Here is a 20229-nt window from a genome sequence, read left to right on the forward strand (position 1 = left end):
AATTTGTAAATCAACTTTATTAATTAAAAGTTAAGATTTATGATATTTTCTTGTACGGTTTGTCGATTTTTGGTTAACGTGTTTATCATAATTATTTATTTTATTTCAAATCAATCTTATCCGGTTCCATGTGTGAGAACATAAGCCCTGGGCTTGGAGGGCCCAACGGGATTTCGGGCCTAATGTCATTTTCTTGGCCCAATAATTCATCTTCAGATCATAAGTCCCAATCTTACTATTTCAAACTTTCTCTTTCATTGAACCTACAACCATGGATGTTTAAACCCATTTTTCATCCACTCATTTCCTTTTCCCTTGTTCCTAATCAATTAGGATCAAATGTTGATGAATTCTTATACGAGTGAATCGTAAATTATTAGATCATGTAGCAAGCAATGAAGCTTATTATCTCAATACAACATTTTCTATACTCACCAAGTCAGTAGTAAAGTAAACTATGATTGGGTTGGCCATAACACAACATTTTCTCAAAATTCTTGATTATTCTTTAAAGTTAAAATTAAATTTTAATTGGATCCATTGTATAGTCCCCATTTTTTTAAAAAAAAGGAAAATAAAGAAATCTATAAAAGCATAAAAGTTGTGTAAAAAAAGTTCTTACTTGAAAAGGAAAAGTAAAATAATAGATTATTTTTCATATTTATCAACTCTATATTTTATTAATAATAGAAAAATAGAATAAGCTATTATATTTATTTAATCAAATACCAATTAAGCTTAAGATCACAACTTAGATTATATAAATGTCCCACCAACAAGAAAAAAAAAAAAGATATCATTTAGAACAAGCACACGGAGTAGAGACGAATTAGAAGCAAAAATTTTCAATTCTTCTTTGTTTAGAAGGAATCCTCAAATTCTGTTTTTACTTCCTTTGCTTCTCACCACAAACCCTTGAAAATGCTCTAAAACTAAGAAAAAAAATCAAAACTAGTTTCATCCATTGTTACTTTTTGATTGTTCTATAAAATTAATCGAGCAATATAGTTTGAAAAAAATTCAGCACAAGAATATGAAAATTGAGTTTGAAATGAAAGAAACCTCAAATTCAGTCTCTACTTCCTTGTTTCCTCACCATAAAGCTATGATGATTCTTCAGTAGTGACAAAAAACTGAAACTACCTTGATCAATTAAAGCTAACTAATTGGTCAAACAAACATAACTCAACTATACATAAGAATGTTATTAACTAGGAAAAGTTTGTGATTTGGATAAAAAAAAAGGGTTATAGTTAGTTCTATAAAATTAGTGGAGCAATATACTTGGAAAAAAAAAACAAGAATTGAGTCGGGAATAAACAGATGATTGATTATACATAAACAGAAAAGAAAAATCTTTCAAGAAACCTTGATGATAGAGACAGAGAGAAAGAGAGATCACAGAGTTTCAAGCTTTAAATGGATAAGGAAAATGGGTGAAATCACATAAATAACCATATTGGGTGATATCATCAGAAGAACTCTGCTCAGCAGAGAAACTCAATCCACCATAAGACATATTAACAACACAATTTTCTGCACAAGAAGAAGAAGAAGAAGAAGAGGAAGTATTATTATGAGCGTAACGAGCGAGACGGGCTTTAGCAAGAGCAAGATCATGTTGAAGCTCCACCATTTTAGTCTGCAACAAAGCTATAGCACCAATGCAGCCGTAAACAGGATCTCTAAGCCTGGCTTCAGCTTCATAAGCCAAAGAATTAACAGTATCTTCTCTCTGTTCTTCAGGAACTTCAGTCAAAATCTTACTAACATTACTTGCCCCAAAAACCTTATGAACTTTGGCAAATTTCTTTGGCTCATCAGACCTAAAATAAGGAGCAAAAATACAAGTGGGAATACATCTTCTTTTCAACAATTTGCAAGCTGCACAAGAAGATGAAGAACGAGTCTCATGCCAACCTCTCATTCTTGCTCTTCATTCATTATGCCAAAATGAAATAATGTTGTCATATTCTTTACAACAAAGGATATGTATTTATATATGGATTTGTTGGGATTAGAGTAATTAAGAAAAAAGAGGGGTGGGGCCTAAATTTGGTTTAGAGCAAATGGAGAATTGAAAGTTTGAAAGAGACTATTCAAAGGAAAAAAGAAGAAACACTTTTAATTGAAATTTTTCAGAAAGTGGGAATTAAAGAACATGGGGTGACATTATTTGTGTTCCTAAGTTAGGATGAGACATCATATTTGATAAATAAAGTAAGATATTGATGATCTGTATGAACAAAGTGAAAATAAAATCAAATTTTATTCTATTTTCTTTATTAGAAAGTTAGTTTTCAGCTTTGTGGTGTGAAATTGATAGTTTGGGAATCTGCAAGAAAAAAAAAACCCAACATCATCTTTTTAGTACTCTATGTTCTCTTTTGTACATCTATCATAAAAACCTTTCCTTTTTGCTATCTTTGATGGTGCTCAAAATTTCTCCTTCATCTCCCCTTAATCAGTTTGTTTGAAACAATATGAAAGGTAGAAGAACAAATTAGTTTCATGGGGCTAAAGAAAATTGGAAGGGCTAAAGATGATCTTTTTTTTTTGTTTTTAAGTTTTAGAAAAATATTAGAAGTTAAGTGGTTCTATATTTGAAAAGTTTTAAGGAAATAATGAGCTCCTAAACACTATAAAATAAATTAATATATTTGGTTTCACTTTGATTGCCCCGACTCCGATTAAATTCATTTTTTGAATTCTCTAGTTGAGAGTAGGAGAATAATGTACTTTATGAAAGAGTGTATTCTTTTGTTATTCGGCTTGAAGAGATATTTGTGTGTGATTGTAATAGGTTTTCATATCGAAACTTTCTAGTTTTTTTTTTCAAGTTTGAAGCTTTTTCACGTTAACTCTATTCTCGTGTTCTTAGTTTTACTGTATTTTTTTTATTTAATTTGTTTTTCTGCTTAGTGGTAGTAGCAGTGAGAGATTTTCATAAGATAATTCTCAAACAACTTCCAAACGACTATCATTCTATTTGTTAGAGAGAAACATTGGAGAATAGTAGTGATTGAATGACATTGGTACAAATTTTTGTAGGGAAAAGAAAGTGATGTATGATGAAAGGATAAAAAGAGTCACATCAAAGAAAGAAAATATTGTGGGGGGAAAGGGACAAAGATGATAATGGAATTCCCAGAACCCACTTGTCAAAAAAATGGTCGTTGTTTTCCTCAAAGAAGATAGAGAGAAATGGATTGTTGGAACTTGGAAGAGTTGAGAAAAATGAGTGAAATAAAGATGGTGCATATAGCACGTTTAGGCAATAAGCAAACACCAAAAAATTTATGGGAATGATTTTGATTGGCCAGTGTTTGTGAGAATTGGGCCGGCCCAATATAATTATTCAACATGAATAATAATAATAATAATAATAATAATAATAATAATAATAATAATAATCTTTCTGTTTGATTAAGTTTGTTTGATATTTTGATGTTTGTTTGTTTTGGTGTAACTCTTCTTTATGGTGCTTTCTTCTCTTCCACTAATTTGTTATTCGATCATTCAAGTAGGGTCCCTTTGTTTGGATTTCATTTGTACTACTCAACATTTTAGTAGGACCAAAAATAATTAAGAGAGAGAGAGACACACACAGACAGACAGACGACAGTGAAATTGGGCTTTTCTATGGGCTTTAATTGGGCCTTTTCCATTGGAGCCCATTTGAGAAAAGTCAGCCAACTTGCATATAGATCCATAGAGAAACTTCCACAGGTATGATAAGCAATGACTTTTTCATTTTTGTTTAATAAATATGACTTTGGAATTTGTACCCTTTTGGATGAACCAAAAGCTAAGGAGTTTAGTTGACAAATCACACTGGTTTTTTCATTTTAATAGCACTGTTGCAAATCCTATTCCAAAGTAAGATATATAAAAATTTAGATACAACTATGTAAGTCTATGGATGATAGTTTACGTTGGTTCTAGAAGTCTATTAGTTATAGATCTTATCACTAATAAGAGTCTATTAACGATGCAGTTTATTACGAATATACTTTTCTATATTTGTAACTATTTTGAGATTCTTAAAAGTGTTATCTTTTGCAACTACTCTTATTTAATTGTGTGAAAACATTCTCCAAGAAAAAGACGAGTTTACCTAAATGGTTGACCTTGACAGAAATAAAGGGTAAGATGAGCAATGTCTATAAGGAAAAGTAAGCAATGACCATCAAAACAAACATTTCATATTAGGAAATGGTAGGAAATGTGAAACAAGACACCATTGGTTGCATTTCAGAATCTGCAAGAAGAAAGTGGAAGGCTTAATTTGAATTGTTAATTACACTCATGATTTGGATCTTCTGATATTGAATTAAAAAAACATCTCAAATTCCAAAATTAAACTATAAAAAAATTATGAGTGAGACTGACCCATTTTTCATATTTTGTTCTTAGAAAGTGACCATTGTTTAGTGATCTTATGTCCAACTTTTCAATACTACCTATTAAGAAACTTCCAAAAACTAAAGAGAGTTGAAAATTTGCAAGAGACTCGAGAGAAGACTGCCCACAAAGTTTGACAAAGTAAATTTGGTGCAAAAAATGCATAGTTTTGAAAATATGAAATTGGTTGAGGATCTGACTATTTTGAAGAGACAGGAAATTGCTCCAAGTGGCAGCTACTCATAACTTCTCTTATTGTCTATACAGTCAACCAAACAAATAGAAACTGCCAAAAACAAAGAAACCTTCCGATTAACATAATATTTTTTTTTTCTCTTTCTTAATGAAATTTAATAATTTCCAAGTTTTTGAAGGAGTTTTGAAATTTTCTTCCTAGTAATCTATGTCTGACTTAATGTAATGTTGATAAAAACTATGAACAAAGTCTATTCATTTAGTGAAAAATGGCCATGGATGTTGCTCTTTCCTCAATGATGGCAGCTTCTTCAAGCCTTTTCCCTTCTGGGTCTCTGCTAGAATCACTAATTCTCTTATCCAATGAAGTTGCTTTTGAAGAGAAGGCTCCTTTTATACATGCTAAAACCATCTCAACCATGAGAAGAAGAATCAAGCTTCTTGCTTTCTTATTTGAAGAAGTTCAAGAATCAAATTCTCCCCTTCCTCCATCTTCAATTCTTTGTCTCACTGAAATCTTTTCTGTAATCAGAAGAGTTAAGATTTTGACTCAAAGCTGTGAGGAAGGAAGTTGTTTATGGAGTTTATTACAGACCGAGTCCATTTCAAATCAGTTTTATCAGTTTGTGAAGGAGATTGGAAGAGTACTTGACATTTTACCTCTTAGTTTGCTTAAGTTAACAGATGATACGAGAGAACAAGTGGAGCTTCTTCATAGTCAAGCTAAACGATTCGAGTTTTCGGTTAATGCTCGAGAGGTTCAGAGAAGAGATGAGCTTCTTCAACTAATGAGCAACAAGGAGAGAAACTACAAGAATAAAGGTCTGGGAGAAGTGGGGAAAATCAAAGAGATTTTCAGCAGTGTTGGGTTGAGAAACATGATGGATTGTGATGAAGAAATATCAAAACTAGAGGCTGAAGCTCTTAAACAAGCAGGAACAGGTGGAATCATTGTGGTTTCTAATATAAACAATCTCATTTCTCTGGTTAAGCATGCCAAAACAGTGATCTTTAGTAAGAAAGAAAATGAAAATGATGGGGGAAAATACAACTTAAAGTTTCAACACTCAAACAAACATTTAGATCATTCATCTTCTTCTAATTCATTGGTTCAAATTCCAGACGATTTTCGTTGTCCCATTTCACTGGATTTCATGAGAGACCCTGTAATTATATCGTCCGGGCATACTTACGATCGTTATTCGATAGCCCAATGGATTGACTCAGGACATCATGTTTGTCCCAAGAGTAATCAGAGGCTAATTCATATGGCCCTCATACCAAATTATGCACTCAAAAGTTTGATGCAACAGTGGTGTCAAGAGAACAACATTAATATGAATGAACCTACAAAACCATATTCTTCCTTTGGGTTGGAGAGAAGCAACAGCAAAAAATACCTTTCCGAGGAACCGGTCGATCACATTTCCGCATCCAAAGCAGCCTCCGATGCTGTTAAAATGACAGCCGAGTTTCTTGTGGGAAAACTTGCAACCGGGTCGCCAGATATTCAAAGACAAGCTGCATATGAACTCCGGTTACTAGCGAAAACTGGAATGGATAACCGAAGAATGATTGCCGAAGCAGGAGCGATACCGTTTCTAGTAACATTGTTGAAATCCGGCGATCCAAGGATTGAAGAAAACGCAGTGACAGCATTGTTCAACCTAGCAATCTTCAACAACAACAAGATCCTCATAGTAGCAGCAGGGGCAATAGACAACATAACACACATCTTAGAATCAGGTAAAACAATGGAAGCAAGAGAAAATGCTGCAGCAACAATATATAGCTTAACAATGGTGGACGAGTTCAAAATAACAATAGGGGCGAGTCCAAAAGCCATACCAGCATTGGTTAGGCTACTTAAAGAAGGCAATTCAGCCGGGAAACGCGACGCTGCCACAGCGCTTTGCAACCTAGCACTTTACAATGCCAATAAAGCTTGTATTGTAGTAGCTGGGGCAGTGCCATTGCTGATTGAGTTACTGACAGACGACAAAGCAGGCATAACAGACGATGCGTTGCAGGCGCTCTCCTTGGTTTTAGGTTGCTCAGAAGGGCTGCAAGAGATAAGAAAGAGTAGAGTTTTAGTGTCATTGCTTATTGATCTTTTAAGATTTGGATCTCCAAAAGGGAAAGACAGTTCACTTACATTGTTATTGGGGCTGTGTAAGGATGGAGGAGAAGAAGTAGCAAGGCGTTTGTTGATAAATCCAAGAAGTATTCCTTCACTTCAAAGCTTGGCAGCTGATGGATCATTGAAAGCTAGAAGAAAAGCTGATGCATTACTGAGATTGCTTAATAGATGCTGCTTTCAATCACAGCCATGTTGAAATAGTAGAAATGTGTAGAGATAATCAATCTTACAGAAGTATATATTTGTGCAAACTCTAAACATAAATTTACAGGTTTTTGGGTTTGTTTTTTGAAAGAGTGACCTCAACAGTACTTCTTCTTCTTCTTCTTCTTTCTTCCCTTTTTTCTTTTGGGATTTTCTTCGGAAAACAAAATTACCATGAGAAGATTTTGGGAAAATTTTGTTAGTCCTATTTTTTACTCATTCAAGTTGGAAAATTAAAACACGTTTAACTATTTTGTTCTTGAAAATTAAGCTTATATACACTACTTTTACCTTTAATTCTCTTTCTTTGTTGTCTATTTTTTTCTTTCAATGGTTTAAGAAATTAAGTCAAATTTTAAAAATTAAAAAAATATTGGTTTTAGAAACTTATTTTTAGTTTTAGAATTTAACTAAAAGTTTGATCATTCTACTAGAAAAAATACAACTCAGTGTAAGAAAAGAAAAAATATATTTAATTTTTAAAAAACTAAGAACAAAAAACGAAATGATTATTAAACGAGATCTAAATAATAACAATTAATTTTTTAGTTATCTACTTTCAAGTCAAGTTTTGAAAACTAAAAAAAAAATAGTCTAAAGACTTGCATTTTGTTTTTAAAACTTGACCAAAAATTCAACTCTATATCAAACCAAATGGATAGTGTACGGATGTTAAAAACCAAGAAATAAGTGAAGTATCAAATATTCTCAACATGAAAAGATGTTAGCTCCAACTAGAAATAACAAAAACACAGTTTTTCCATAATCGAAAACTATGAACTTCAATACATGATTACCCAAAACACGAAAATCTTAATGTACATTAACAAAATAAATTTTGATGCAAAAGAAATATAAAAACCTAAGTAAATTTGTGAGATAGATTTGGCCTTTGGGATCACACTTGAACATTCCTCAACGAGAACTTCTCAACCTCAACTTGCAATTAGGAGCCCCTAGGCCTTGAAATATGCTTTCAACGGCTGCTTTTTTTTTTTTTTTTTTTTTTTTTTTTTTTTTTTTTAATTTAACACCACCCATAGCAACAATTTTCATTATTAGTTGATGTATCATACCAAAGTAAATCTATTTATCTGAAGTAATATGAAGAGGAACAAGTAACACAATAACATTTGGTACCCAGTTCGATGAATGTACATCTACATTTGAGGGCAGTTTGCCCATGATAGAAGATTGTATTAATCACAAATACAATGAATGTTGAATACACAGTTATGACTGAAGGAACAACACTTTGACACTATTGCTCCTGTAATGTTCTAGAACTGTTTCAATAGAACTTGATTATGAGGTAACATAATGATCATAACTAAACAGAGGGTATGACGAAACCCCCCCCCCCCCCCTAATCACAACACTAATCAAATATGTATTCAACTTCAACTTCAAAAATAGAGATGTTCTTCTATCTAGTTTTCTTTCTTTTTAATCACCGAGAGAGCCACAAGAACTTACTGTGCTTGGTTATTTATCCTTGATTTTTTTTCTCCAGCACCCAACAACTTCCTTAGTAAATAAATAAGAAAAGATCCTAACCACTTGAAGCCATTTGTTAAGAAAAGAATCTTAACCAATATCTTAACCAATTTGTTAAGAGAAATAATATACAGAAATACACATGTGGGACCATTTTGTTAACAAACTCTCCCTTGGTACCACTGACTTTTATTTCTGCAATCACGCACCCATTCTCATCCGAAAACATCCCACAAATCTCCAAATAAAGGCAGAACCATCACACCGAAAGCAGAATATGTAGAAAAACCAGAAAATCCATTTCATTAATATAGAAGAGAAAAACAGAACTAATACACGTCAGATTAAGAGAAATACATCTGTCAAGCTGAACTAAAAAAAACTGAAAAGCTGAGCTTCTGAGCAACCCAAAACAAAAAAACACAACTACTGAAGGAATCGACCCAACCGAAAACACACAAACCAAATCTCCCCCTTGCTTGAATGCAAAAATAAAGATAACCCTAATAATCAGACGAAGGAGTAGAAGACCCTGATGCTGCACACCTAAAATCACGAAGAACAACATCCAAAACAGTGCGCCTATCAAATAGTTCACTGATTTGGTGAGTTAGAGAACAAGATTCAGCCATTAACGCTTGCAGTAGACGATTGGCTAGGGACACAAAGAGAATCAGAGGTTGACCAATAGTTGGATTTGTAGCAGCAACAACACTGGTCCCTCCAGGTGCATTCTCAAATGCAGCAGCAACATCTGGAATGTGAGACCCTTGAAAGAGTCGCATATTGAGAGGTATAAGACGCGAAGCTGTGCCAACAGTATCTAGTGGTGTCAATATGGTCGGTTGTTGAGCCAGAAGAAAATCACTCAGGATTCTTGGGAAACAGATGGGGATATGAATAGCAAACGTATCAACGTGGCACATAAGTGATTAAAGATGAATTCACCAACATTTACCTTAACTTTAGTGCCCACAAGGTAGACAAAATGTCTCAAAGAAGTCGAGATAGTAGATGCATGAGTAGAGGGAATCTAGTTTGAGATACCAATCCGGTGGAGAATCACATATTTTACAGTCAACGAAGCAACTGGTAACTGCCCATCAACCGGCCAGACATGAACAGTTCCACCAGTAAGCTCCTCAGCCAAACTTTCAAGAGTAGGATATGAGACAGTGTAGTCAGCCGGCAGTACGATGCCCAAAAAAGTATTTAGTAATTATAGAGACACATTGAAACATACACCACGAATATGAACCTTCTGATACTCTTCAGCACTCGGATCATTGAAGTCGGAGGGTAGATTAACAATCAGTTCATGCATGAGTTGGGAATAAAAAGGACCAACCGCAGAAAAAGTCCGATGAAGCCCAACACTGCGGATTACATCAAGAATGGCAGGACACGAGTTATACTGGTTAGACATATTAGCTTCATCAGCAATCCACTGCTTAACCATATACTTCCATTTGTGTGCTCCCTCCTCGGAGCGAAAAGACACTCCGTCAATTGGCACAGAGGGTACATTTGGGGGTATCTTTCTTCGGCCTGCCTTGGTTGAGAAGACACGTTGTCCTCTGACAGGGGGACGACGCAGACTATAGGAGGAATCAACATTCCCAGGCGGTGACATCGGAATGGAGAATTCACTTGAGCCTTCTGTTGACCTAGGTTCCAACGTTCGAGCATCATGGGACGCACTAGGATCCTCAGTAGAAGTGGAAGAGTCCTCGAGTACAGTCGTTTCTTCAGTTCCAGGTACATAATCTTCGTCAGTTTCGTCACTTGCATCGTCTTCATTAGTTGGAAGAGAAGCTTGTGGGAAAGCATGAGGTGATGACGGAGCAGCAGAAGACTAACCATGGCCAGTAGGCCAAGACAGATCCTCCGTAGGAAGAGATGTTTCCCGTGGTGGGGATTGACCAGAACGAGACCCTACCTTACGATGGAGAAGGGTTGACAACACCACATTGTCTTTACTGTCAGAGGAATCAGAATCTAATACCACTGTCTCAATAGAAACCCTAGGTTCTGGCACAGAGGAGGACGTAGAGAGATGGGATGTGCGTGGTGGAGAAAACTCAGGGACTTCCTTTTTGACAGTAATAAGAGATCCAGGGTTAGAAGAGCACCCTGCATGTGAGCAATGGACAGGGATGGGTACTTGACAGTGCTGACCTTCCTCAGTAGGCGGAACAGACCGATGAATTTTCTTATACGGATGTTTCGTTGGGATACCCTTGTAGCGTTTACCCTTTGAAGAAGTTACAGTTTTTGGTGGTGAGAGAGCCATGGAAATTGAAACGCTAGAAGCAGAAGAATTGTGGATGGAAGAAAAAACACTCGACTGATGAGTGTTGAAACGTGTGGCAACCATGATGAATAATCTGGCATTAATATACCTGAGCAGAAGTGGATTTTGCAGAGAGAAATTCCAACGAACCTGAAAAGATCTAGGAATATAAAGAGATACATAACTGACGACACAGAACCCCACACACTTTAAATTTGAAACTTGAGGGACATGCAACCTAACTGGGCCTAAGTGAACACTAGAGGCCCAAACCTTATACCATGGGCTTGGAGATTCAATAGGCCCCTGTCTTGTAAATTGCTATGCGGGCTGTTGACAAACCCTAATATCTGCTTGTAATCCTTCAAACGTGGATACATCCAAAGGCTTGGTAAAAATATCAGCAAGTTCCAATGAACTTCGAACATGTTCTAAACTGATAATATTAGCTTCAACTAATTCCCGTATAAAATGATGACGGATGTCAATGTGCTTTGTACAGCTATGTTGAATTGGATTTTTGAAGATGCTTATTGCGCTTATATTATCATAGTAGAGAACCATGGAGGATTGAAGTATACCATATTCTTCCATCATCTGTTTCATCCATAGAAGTTGCGAACAACTACTCCCCGCTGCTATATATTCTGCTTTTGCCAATGATAAGGACGTTTATTTCTTGCTGAAACAAGCAACTATATTGTTCCCTAGAAAGAAACAACCTCCATAAGTGCTCTTCCGATCATTCGAAATCTGGCCTAGTCAGCATCACAGTACCCTACAAGAACTTCAGTTGTATCAAAAGTATACCAGAGACCGAAATTACACGTACCTATTATATATTTCAGTATGCATTTAATACTGTGAAGATGAGACGTTCGAGGGTCAGCCTGATAACACGCACACACGCCTACTGCAAAAGCTATATCTGATCTGCTGGCTGTTAAGTAGAGTAAACTACCAATGATACTTCTGTATAAACTTGAATCAACCTTTTCTCTAGTGGCATCCTTTGTTAATTTCAAATGAGTAGCAGCTGGTGTTCGTTTGGGTTTGGCCTTATCCATTCCAAACTTCGAGATGATATTTTTTGCATATTTTTCTTGAGAAAAGAAGATTCTTGTCTTGTCTTGCTTAATTTGAAATCCTAGAAAGAATGTCAGTTTACCAACCATGCTCATTTCAAATTCTCCCTTCATCTGATTAACAAACTATTCAACATATGCAGTCCCACCAAATATAATGTCGTCAACATAGATCTGCACTATCAGAAATTCAGTACCTTGTCGATATATGAACATGGTTTAATCTGCACTTCCTCGTCGGTACCCTTGTCATAATAGATATGTGAAGAGTCTCTTATACCAGGCTCTAGGGACTTGTTTGAGACCATACAGTGCCTTACACAGTTTGTATACATGATCACGATGCACATGATCAACAAAACCTTTTGGCTGAGTAACATACACTTCCTCAGATAAATATCCATTCAGAAAAGCACTCTTCACGTCCATTTGAAAGAGTTTAAACTTCCAAAAACAAGCATGACTCAGAAGTAATCAAATGGCTTCTAATCTGGCTATAGGCACAAACGTCTCGCCAAAATCTAAACCTTCAATTTGAGAGTACCCCTATGCAACCAGTCTGGCTTTGTTTCGAATAACTCTCCCTTGTTCATCCGTTTTGTTCTTAAAGATCTATTTAGTACTAATTATGTTCGCATGAGGTGGTTTTGGTATAAGATCCCATACCTGATTTCTTTCAAACTGCAATAGTTCCTCATGCATTGCTAAGATCCAGTGCTCATCGGTAAGAGCAGCAGTAACAGTTGTGGGTTCCATGGTGGATGTGTAACATACATTGGCAACCATCTTTGCATAATATTTTCTCTCCTTCTTTCGAGTGGTAATACCACTGTGAACATCACCAATTATGATTTTTGGCTATATGTGTTGGCGGCAATATCTTCTGCATTGATGAACCAGCAGTATCAGCGGTATCAGGTAATTTAACAGAGTATTCATTAGTCTGCTAACAAGCAGACACTGATGCTTCACTTGCACTGGTGTCAAAGTGACCAACTGATGTAGGCTCGATAGACATGTCCATGCTGTCAACATTTGTGTGAGAAGATGAATTATCTTTATCGTCGGTTAGGAAAGAAAGTTCAGACACCGAAGTTTTAGTTTTCTGGGAGTAGGGAGCCCAAATATCTCCATCTTCTTCATCAATGCTTCCAATAGAGACTTTCTCATGATCATCTATGATGACATTAACGGATTCCATAACTGTCCTAGTACGCCGATTATAGACTCTGTAGGCTCAGCTGTTAGTCGAGTAGCCAAGAAATATTCCTCTATTAGACTTTGAATCCCACTTTCGATGATGCTCTCTGTCACTCAAAATAAAACATGTACTACCAAAAATGTGAAAGTACTTCACATTCGATTTTCTCCCTTTCCAGAGTTCATATGGAGTAGTAATTGTCCCAAGACGAAGATTGACCCGGTTGTGTATGTGACAAGCAATATTTAGAGCTTCAGCCCATAAGTAAATGGGCAGATGCTTTGCGTGAATCATCACCCGAGCCATTTCCTATAGCGTTTTGTTATTTCGTTCAACAACTCCATTATGCTGAGGTGTTAGTGGGGCTAAGAACTCATGGAAAATTCCTTCATTCTCATAAAACTCAGTAAAATATTTATTTTCAAACTCACGGCCATGGTCACTTCGTATGTGACAAATACCTGTATTCTTTTCTCTTTGAATTTGTAAGAATAGAGTTTGACATACTTTGAAAGCCTCAGATTTATCATAAATAAATTTCACCCAGGTATAGCAAGAAAAATTGTCTACACATACTAGAGCATACCTTTTTCCCCCCAGACTTTCTGTTTGCATTGGCCCCATGAGATTTATATGGAGAAGTTCCAGAATGCATGAAGTACAGGGCAGACGGGTGGACTTATGGGATGACTTGACTTGCTTTCCAACAGGACAATTTGAGCAGCAATCATGTGGATTAAAAGTGAGAGTGGGAAGGCCTATGGTGGTGTCTACCTTTGCAATTTTGGCAATGGAAGTTCCACTGATGTGTTCCAATGGCTTGTGCCATAGACCAGCCTCTTCCGCCTTTGACAGGTTGCATAAATTGACCTCCAAATCCCAGTGATAACAGTTGTTAGACAGCCTTGTTCCGCTAAGAAAGACTTTGTTTTGACTATCTACCACATTGCATCTGTCTTTGCTAAAGCTGACTTGATATCCTTGATCGCACAATTGACTAATGCTGATCAGATTTGCTGACAACCCCTGCACCAAGCAAACATCAAGCAGATAGGGCAAACCAGGGTGATCAATAGTTCCTTTACCAATGATTCTACCTTTTTCTCCATCACTAAAAACCACGGATCCTGCGTTGCATTCGCTAAGTTCTGAGAAGAAGGCGGCATTCCTCGTCATATGCCTGGAACAACCACTATCAAAGTACCAGTCAGAAGAATTAAGATTATTAACAGAAGTAAGAGCCACCTTGCAGTTTTTCGAATTCATTTTTGGGTGCCATTCTGTCCTTCGTCGTTCAGATATATGCTTTGACTGAGAGCATGTTGATGATACATGGGATTTTGCAGTTGAAAGCAGTAAGGTCGAATGTGTACTTCCCTGTGTACTTCCTTTTTTCTTTCCATATAAATAACAAGTTTTTCGTCTGTTCACCACATCCACTATGTACTTCCCTTTTGCATTTTCTGTTTGACTGTTCTGAGTGTCACACTCTCGTACAAACACAGTGGTCCTATTCCTTGTGCTTTTCCTTCCTATAAAACCCAGACCTCGTTTGTCATTGTATCTCTTTCCTTGGCCAATTAAATCATCTAGTTTTTTAGACCCGTTTGCCAACATCTTTACAGATTTGGTTAGTTCTTCAAATTGATTTTTGGCTTCCTTTAATTCAGCTTTTAGAGTAACTATTGAGGACAAGAAGCTTTGATTTTTTCCATCAAGCATTGTATCCTTTCTTGTTGTTGTATGATGATTGCTTGATCTTCCTTCCACTTCCTTTGCACTATATTGTCATTGAGACAGTCATCTATCATTGATTCCTGCTGGTCTGATGCTTGGGAGGTCACTTGTGCGGCTTCTTCTTTGTTCATAGTGGTGATACTGATCAAGGCTAATCCTACTTCTTCATCATCACTTTCAGAATAGTCTTCTTCGTCTGATAAGGTGGCTACCAGACTCTTCTTCTTGCATTTGAGATAGGTTGCACATTTAGTTTGAATGTGTCCAAATCCTTCACACTCATGACACCTGATTCATTTGCCAGACTTCTCAAATTTTGAAGAGCCATTGTCCTTTTCATTTCGTTTGTGGTCCTTTCTTCGGTACAGTCCAGATGAAGAAGAGCTTGATATTATAGGTTGAGTAGCTGAGGTGGCTTCGCGGCTGTTACATTAACTGCCAATGTGTTTGTGAAACTGACTCTTGAGTTTTGCAACCTACTTAGTCAGTAATGCCATAGATTCTGCTAGAGAGTTGTTACTTTGAGATATTCTGTACTCCTTTGTGGATTCTTCCTTTACTGAGGTTAGAGCAAGACCAGGTTTCCTCTTGCTTGCACTGTCTCCTAGGTGTATTTCGAACGTACACAATGACCCGAACAGTTCATCCAGCTTCATTTTTGATAGGTCATTGGCTTCCTCGATCGTAGTGACTTTCATGTTGAACTTCGATGGTAGAGATCTAAGGACTTTCCAAACTAGTTTTGAATCAGACATTTTTTCTTCTAGCACATCTGATTCGTTGGTAATGTCAAGTACTCGAACATTGAACTCAGCGATAGTCTCTTCTTCAGTCATTTGAAGTGCTTCGAAATGAGATGTCAGGATCTGCAACCGTGAGATTTTCACCTTTGACGTTCCTTCAAAGGCTACCTCTAGGGTATCCCATGCGACCTTAGCCGACTTACAGGTGTTGATTAGCTTAAAAATGTTTGGATCAACGACATTGAATAGTGCATTCAGTGCACGTGAGTTGCCCACGGCTGCATCATCTTCTTCGCTTGTCCACTTTAGTTAAGACTTTCGTGTAACTTTACTGGTTTCATCCTTTTCAGTGAGATGCTCCCACCCTGATATAATGGCTCTCCAACACCTCATGTCCAGAGACATAAGAAATGCCTCAATACGTGACTTCCAGTACCCATAGTTTCCTCCATCTAAAAGAGGTGGTTTAGTGGTTTGAGTTTCCTTCACGAATTTCGTCCATCAATGACCGTATGAAGACCTTCTCTGACACCAAATGAAATATGAACGGTTTTAGTGATATGTAACAGTTGTAACCATAGTTGTAGAAATATTACTAAGCTAAAGTAACATGAAGAGGAACAAGTAACACAATAACATTTGGTGACCCAGTTCGATGAATGTACATCTACATCTGGGGGGCAGTTTGCCTAAGATAGAAGATTGTATTAATCACAAATACAATAAATGTTGAATACATAGTTATGACTGAAGGAACAACACTTTGACACTATTGTTACTGTACTGTTCTAGAACTGTTTCAACAGAACTTGATTATGATGTAACATAATGATCATAACTAAAAAGAGGGTATGACGAAAACTCCCCCTTATTGTGCTTGGTTATTTATCCTTGATTTTTTTTTCACCAGCACCCAACAACTTCCTTAAGAAATAAATAGGAAAAGATCCTAACCAATTGAAGCCATTTGTTAAGGAAAGAATCTTAACCAATATCTTAACCAATTTGTTAAGAGAAATAATATGCAGAAATATACATGTGGGACCATTCTGTTAACAATATGACTAACCGTGACCTTATTTAAACCCTACATCTTTTTAATGGAAAGAATCTACATCATTTATTCCCTTTCTTTTATTTAGTATATTGAGGATGGGAAAATTGAACCATTCAATCTAAGGTGTGATTCTTTGTATATACTTTTTGAACTTTAATCCAAGTTTATTTAGGTAAAGACGAAAAGTTACTTTAAAGGTGAATTAATTATAATACGCATCAATTTTATGAATCATAATTAAGTATAAAGGAACATTTTTAAAAAATTGCAAATATAGTAAAATCTATCAGTGAGAGTCAGTGATAGACTTGATAGACCAATATTTTAAAGAAAATCAAAATAGCTCTAAATTATGAAGGCCTAGCTACTTAATTCACTTATAACAAATTTTTAATGGGATAATACAGGGATGGGCTATTGTTATAGGGATTTTCTCTTTAGAAACCAAAGATCGGAAGCAAATTAGAACACATCACTGTGAGTCTCAACGGTAAACAGAGCTGAAGACATACTTAACCAATGAGCAAACTTGTAATCGGATAACCAAGAGATGGGCTATTATTATGGGTGGATTTTCTCTTTAAAAACCAAAGATTAGAATCACAGTGAGTCTCAAGGTACACAAAGACTTTAGAATCACTATGAGTCTCAAGTACGCAAAGACTTCATCATGAGGTTGTACAAAAAGGTTTGATAGTGAAGTTGGGTCTGTCGGAGTGAGAATCTTTCTACATTGTTTTGAGTATTTTATTTTTTTGGAGAGTTTTGTAAGCTTTGTAATGTGAGCATTTTCTTTAGAGAAAAGCGAAAGAAATCATCCAAAAGTGTTGTAAACTCTTGCAACATTCTTTGGTGGAACCATTTAAAATCTCGTAATGAATCACCAATCTTACTAATTCTCTCGAATGATGTTTTAGAAAGGGATTTTACAAGCATTTGTAGAGAGATTGAGATAACAGAAAAAGGTTATAAAGGCATGTGTGGGTTGGGTTGGGCCTGGTCTCCACGGAGTCACCAATCACATATGTGGACTCAACTAGTTTTCAACGTGATAACTTGATATCCCTCAAGCCATTAGAAGAAAGTTTTAGAAAAGCTTGAGTAGGGATATGATGTAAATCAAATAGCTTAAACTACTATCCTAACTAGTTTACTATTTTACGTATTTGTTATAATTGTTACAACTACTTAGTCATAGGTACTAAATAACTAATTTGTATTACATTTTCCTCAATAAAATAAAGATCTCTCTCACATTGAGATCGTTCAAACAAAAAGATTAGGCTTTTTTTTATACCAATTGGTGCATGCAGGCACACGAAAAGTTCTCACTTAATTTGGTCATGCAATCACTTGCGACTGTTGTGATCAAATTGGGGACCTTTTATTCTTTAGGACTTATATTCAGCTTCACTCATTATAATTCACATATCATGTCAACTCATATGTTTTAGAATGTTCTCGCACATTAGCACAAGCCCTTTACCCGAGTTGTACCTATAGGATTAGATCTGAGAATGTAGTAGTGTTTGACATTCGAGAAGTTGTTGCTCCCGTGCAGGCACACGAAAAATTCTCACTCAATTTGATTGTATGATCAAGTGTGACTATACACCATTTTGAGGGCCTGTGTTAGATAGGATACTAGCATTAACTTCACTAAGTTTGTTTGAGCCATTGCATTATTTGATCATTTTCTTTCTCACATTTGACATTTACATCTAGACTCATCCTAATTGAAGCATTTTCTCTTTTTAAAAAAATATAAAGCCAAAACTTGCAAAATAGCTCAAGGTTCACCTCCTCAGCATCCATATTGGACACGAAGAAAGGCTCGAACAATGAATGAGCAAACCAATGATCAGGTTCAAGCAGTTCGTCAGAACGTTGAAGGATTCTAAGATCAATTAGCAAAGGTCTTGGAACTACTCACTACTAGAATATGGAAGAGTGTTGCAAAGACTTCATCACAGTGGAAGTTGATCTGAACCAGGTACTAGAGGACATGCCTGTATACCCTCCAGATTTTACTCCTCAAAGGTCTTCAAGTCCATGCATGGCGGATAGGACATATTCTGTATCCTTTCTCGAGCAAAATCCTAACTCGACCTTACAACAGGTAGCCCACGTGAGTGATCCCATATCTATTCCAATTGCAGAAAGTGATAAGAAAGTTTCAGAAGAGCAGGGTAGTAGAAGAAGACTGGAATTTCTGGAAGAAAAATTGCATGCGATCGAAGGTGCAAACACGTATAGGAGTATTGACGCCACGCAACTATGTTTATATCAAATGTGGTGATCCCTCCCAAATTCAAGACTCCAGATTTTGAGAAATACAATGGAACCACATGCCCCAAAAGTCATCTAGTTATGTATTATTGAAAAATGTCAGCTTACGCTCAAGATGAAAAATTGTCGAAACATTGCTTCCAAGATAGCTTAGTTAGTCCGACTTCTCGCTGGTACATACAATTTTATGGTTCACAAGTGCATAGGTGGAAGGATCTCACCGACTCAAGTTTAAAATAATATAAGTACAACATTGATATGGTACTCGACCATCTGGATCTTTAGAGGATGGAAAAAAGAATGTTGGAACTTTTAAGGAGTATGCACAACGATAGAGAGAGTTAGCTGCACAAGTGCAACCTCCCCTAACCGATAAAGAATTGACAGCCATGTTCATAAACACTTTTCGGGTCCCATACTATGATAAAATGGTTGGAAGTGCTTCGACTAACTTCTCGGACATCATAACAACTGGGGAGATGATTGAATTTGGAGTGAAAATGGAAGAACAACTGATCATGCTTTAGAGCCAAGAATGACGATGACTCCAAAGAAAAAAAGGGAGAAGTACATCAATTGAGCTCAACTCAAAGAGTAGCAACACATGTATAATCACCAACTGTGGGACATGTAAAAATTACTCTCCTAATTATCAGAATAAAGGTCAAAGCCCATTCGTTCAGTCAACTAAAAAAACACAAGGAATAATTGGAAACAAACCCGTTTCGATCCCATACCTGTGTCGTACACAGAGCTTTTGCCATAACTTTTAAAGAGTCATCAAGTGGCTATCGTACTACAAAAGCCTTTACAACCACTATATCATAAGTGGTATGACCCCAACGTAAAATGTGAATATCATTTTGGGGCAGTTGGGCATTCTATGAAGAATTTTTTTCCTTTGAAAGGTAAAGTGAAAAGTCTAGTGAAGGCCGAATGGTTGAAATTAAAGAAGATAGAAGATAAGCCTGACGTCAACCAGAACCCTTTACCAAATCATGAGAGACTAGTCATAAATGTTGTTGACACATTCACGGAAAGATACAAGGATAAGCTATGTGATGTAACTACTTCAATGAATATGCTTTTCTAAATCGTTCATGGAGCTGGATATTTGTCACCAAGGTTTAACAATAATGACAGGGAGAAGATTTGATGCACCAATGGGAAGCAGTGTTTATTCCACTCTTAGATAAATGACCATTCCATTAAGGATTGTTGTGAGTTCAAGAATGAGGTACAAAAGCTAATGGATGCAAAGATTCTCTTGGTAGGATAAATGAGCATGCAAGAAATCGAGGTCGATATGATTACTGATGCTTCATCTAATAAGAAAATTTCAAATGATACCTCAACTGCGGTTATCTTCTAGAATACTATTCCG

The 20229-nt window shown here is 36.3% G+C and overlaps 2 protein-coding genes across 2 annotated transcripts; one reads left to right on the forward strand and one right to left on the reverse strand.

Annotated features, from left to right (window-relative positions):
* Positions 1-1304: 1304 nt before the first annotated feature.
* LOC103485585 (LOB domain-containing protein 21-like) lies at positions 1305-2168 on the reverse strand. Its single transcript, XM_008443255.3, has one exon. It carries the CDS (start codon positions 1925-1927, stop codon positions 1409-1411), a length of 519 nt encoding a protein of 172 aa, XP_008441477.1. The 5' UTR covers positions 1928-2168; the 3' UTR covers positions 1305-1408.
* Positions 2169-4817: 2649 nt separating this feature from the next.
* LOC103485586 (U-box domain-containing protein 1-like) lies at positions 4818-6981 on the forward strand. Its single transcript, XM_008443256.3, has one exon. It carries the CDS (start codon positions 4869-4871, stop codon positions 6933-6935), a length of 2067 nt encoding a protein of 688 aa, XP_008441478.1. The 5' UTR covers positions 4818-4868; the 3' UTR covers positions 6936-6981.
* The last annotated feature ends 13248 nt before the right edge of the window (positions 6982-20229 follow it).

Source organism: Cucumis melo, chromosome 3, assembly GCF_025177605.1.
Source record: "Cucumis melo cultivar AY chromosome 3, USDA_Cmelo_AY_1.0, whole genome shotgun sequence".
Classification (NCBI taxonomy): domain Eukaryota; kingdom Viridiplantae; phylum Streptophyta; class Magnoliopsida; order Cucurbitales; family Cucurbitaceae; genus Cucumis; species Cucumis melo.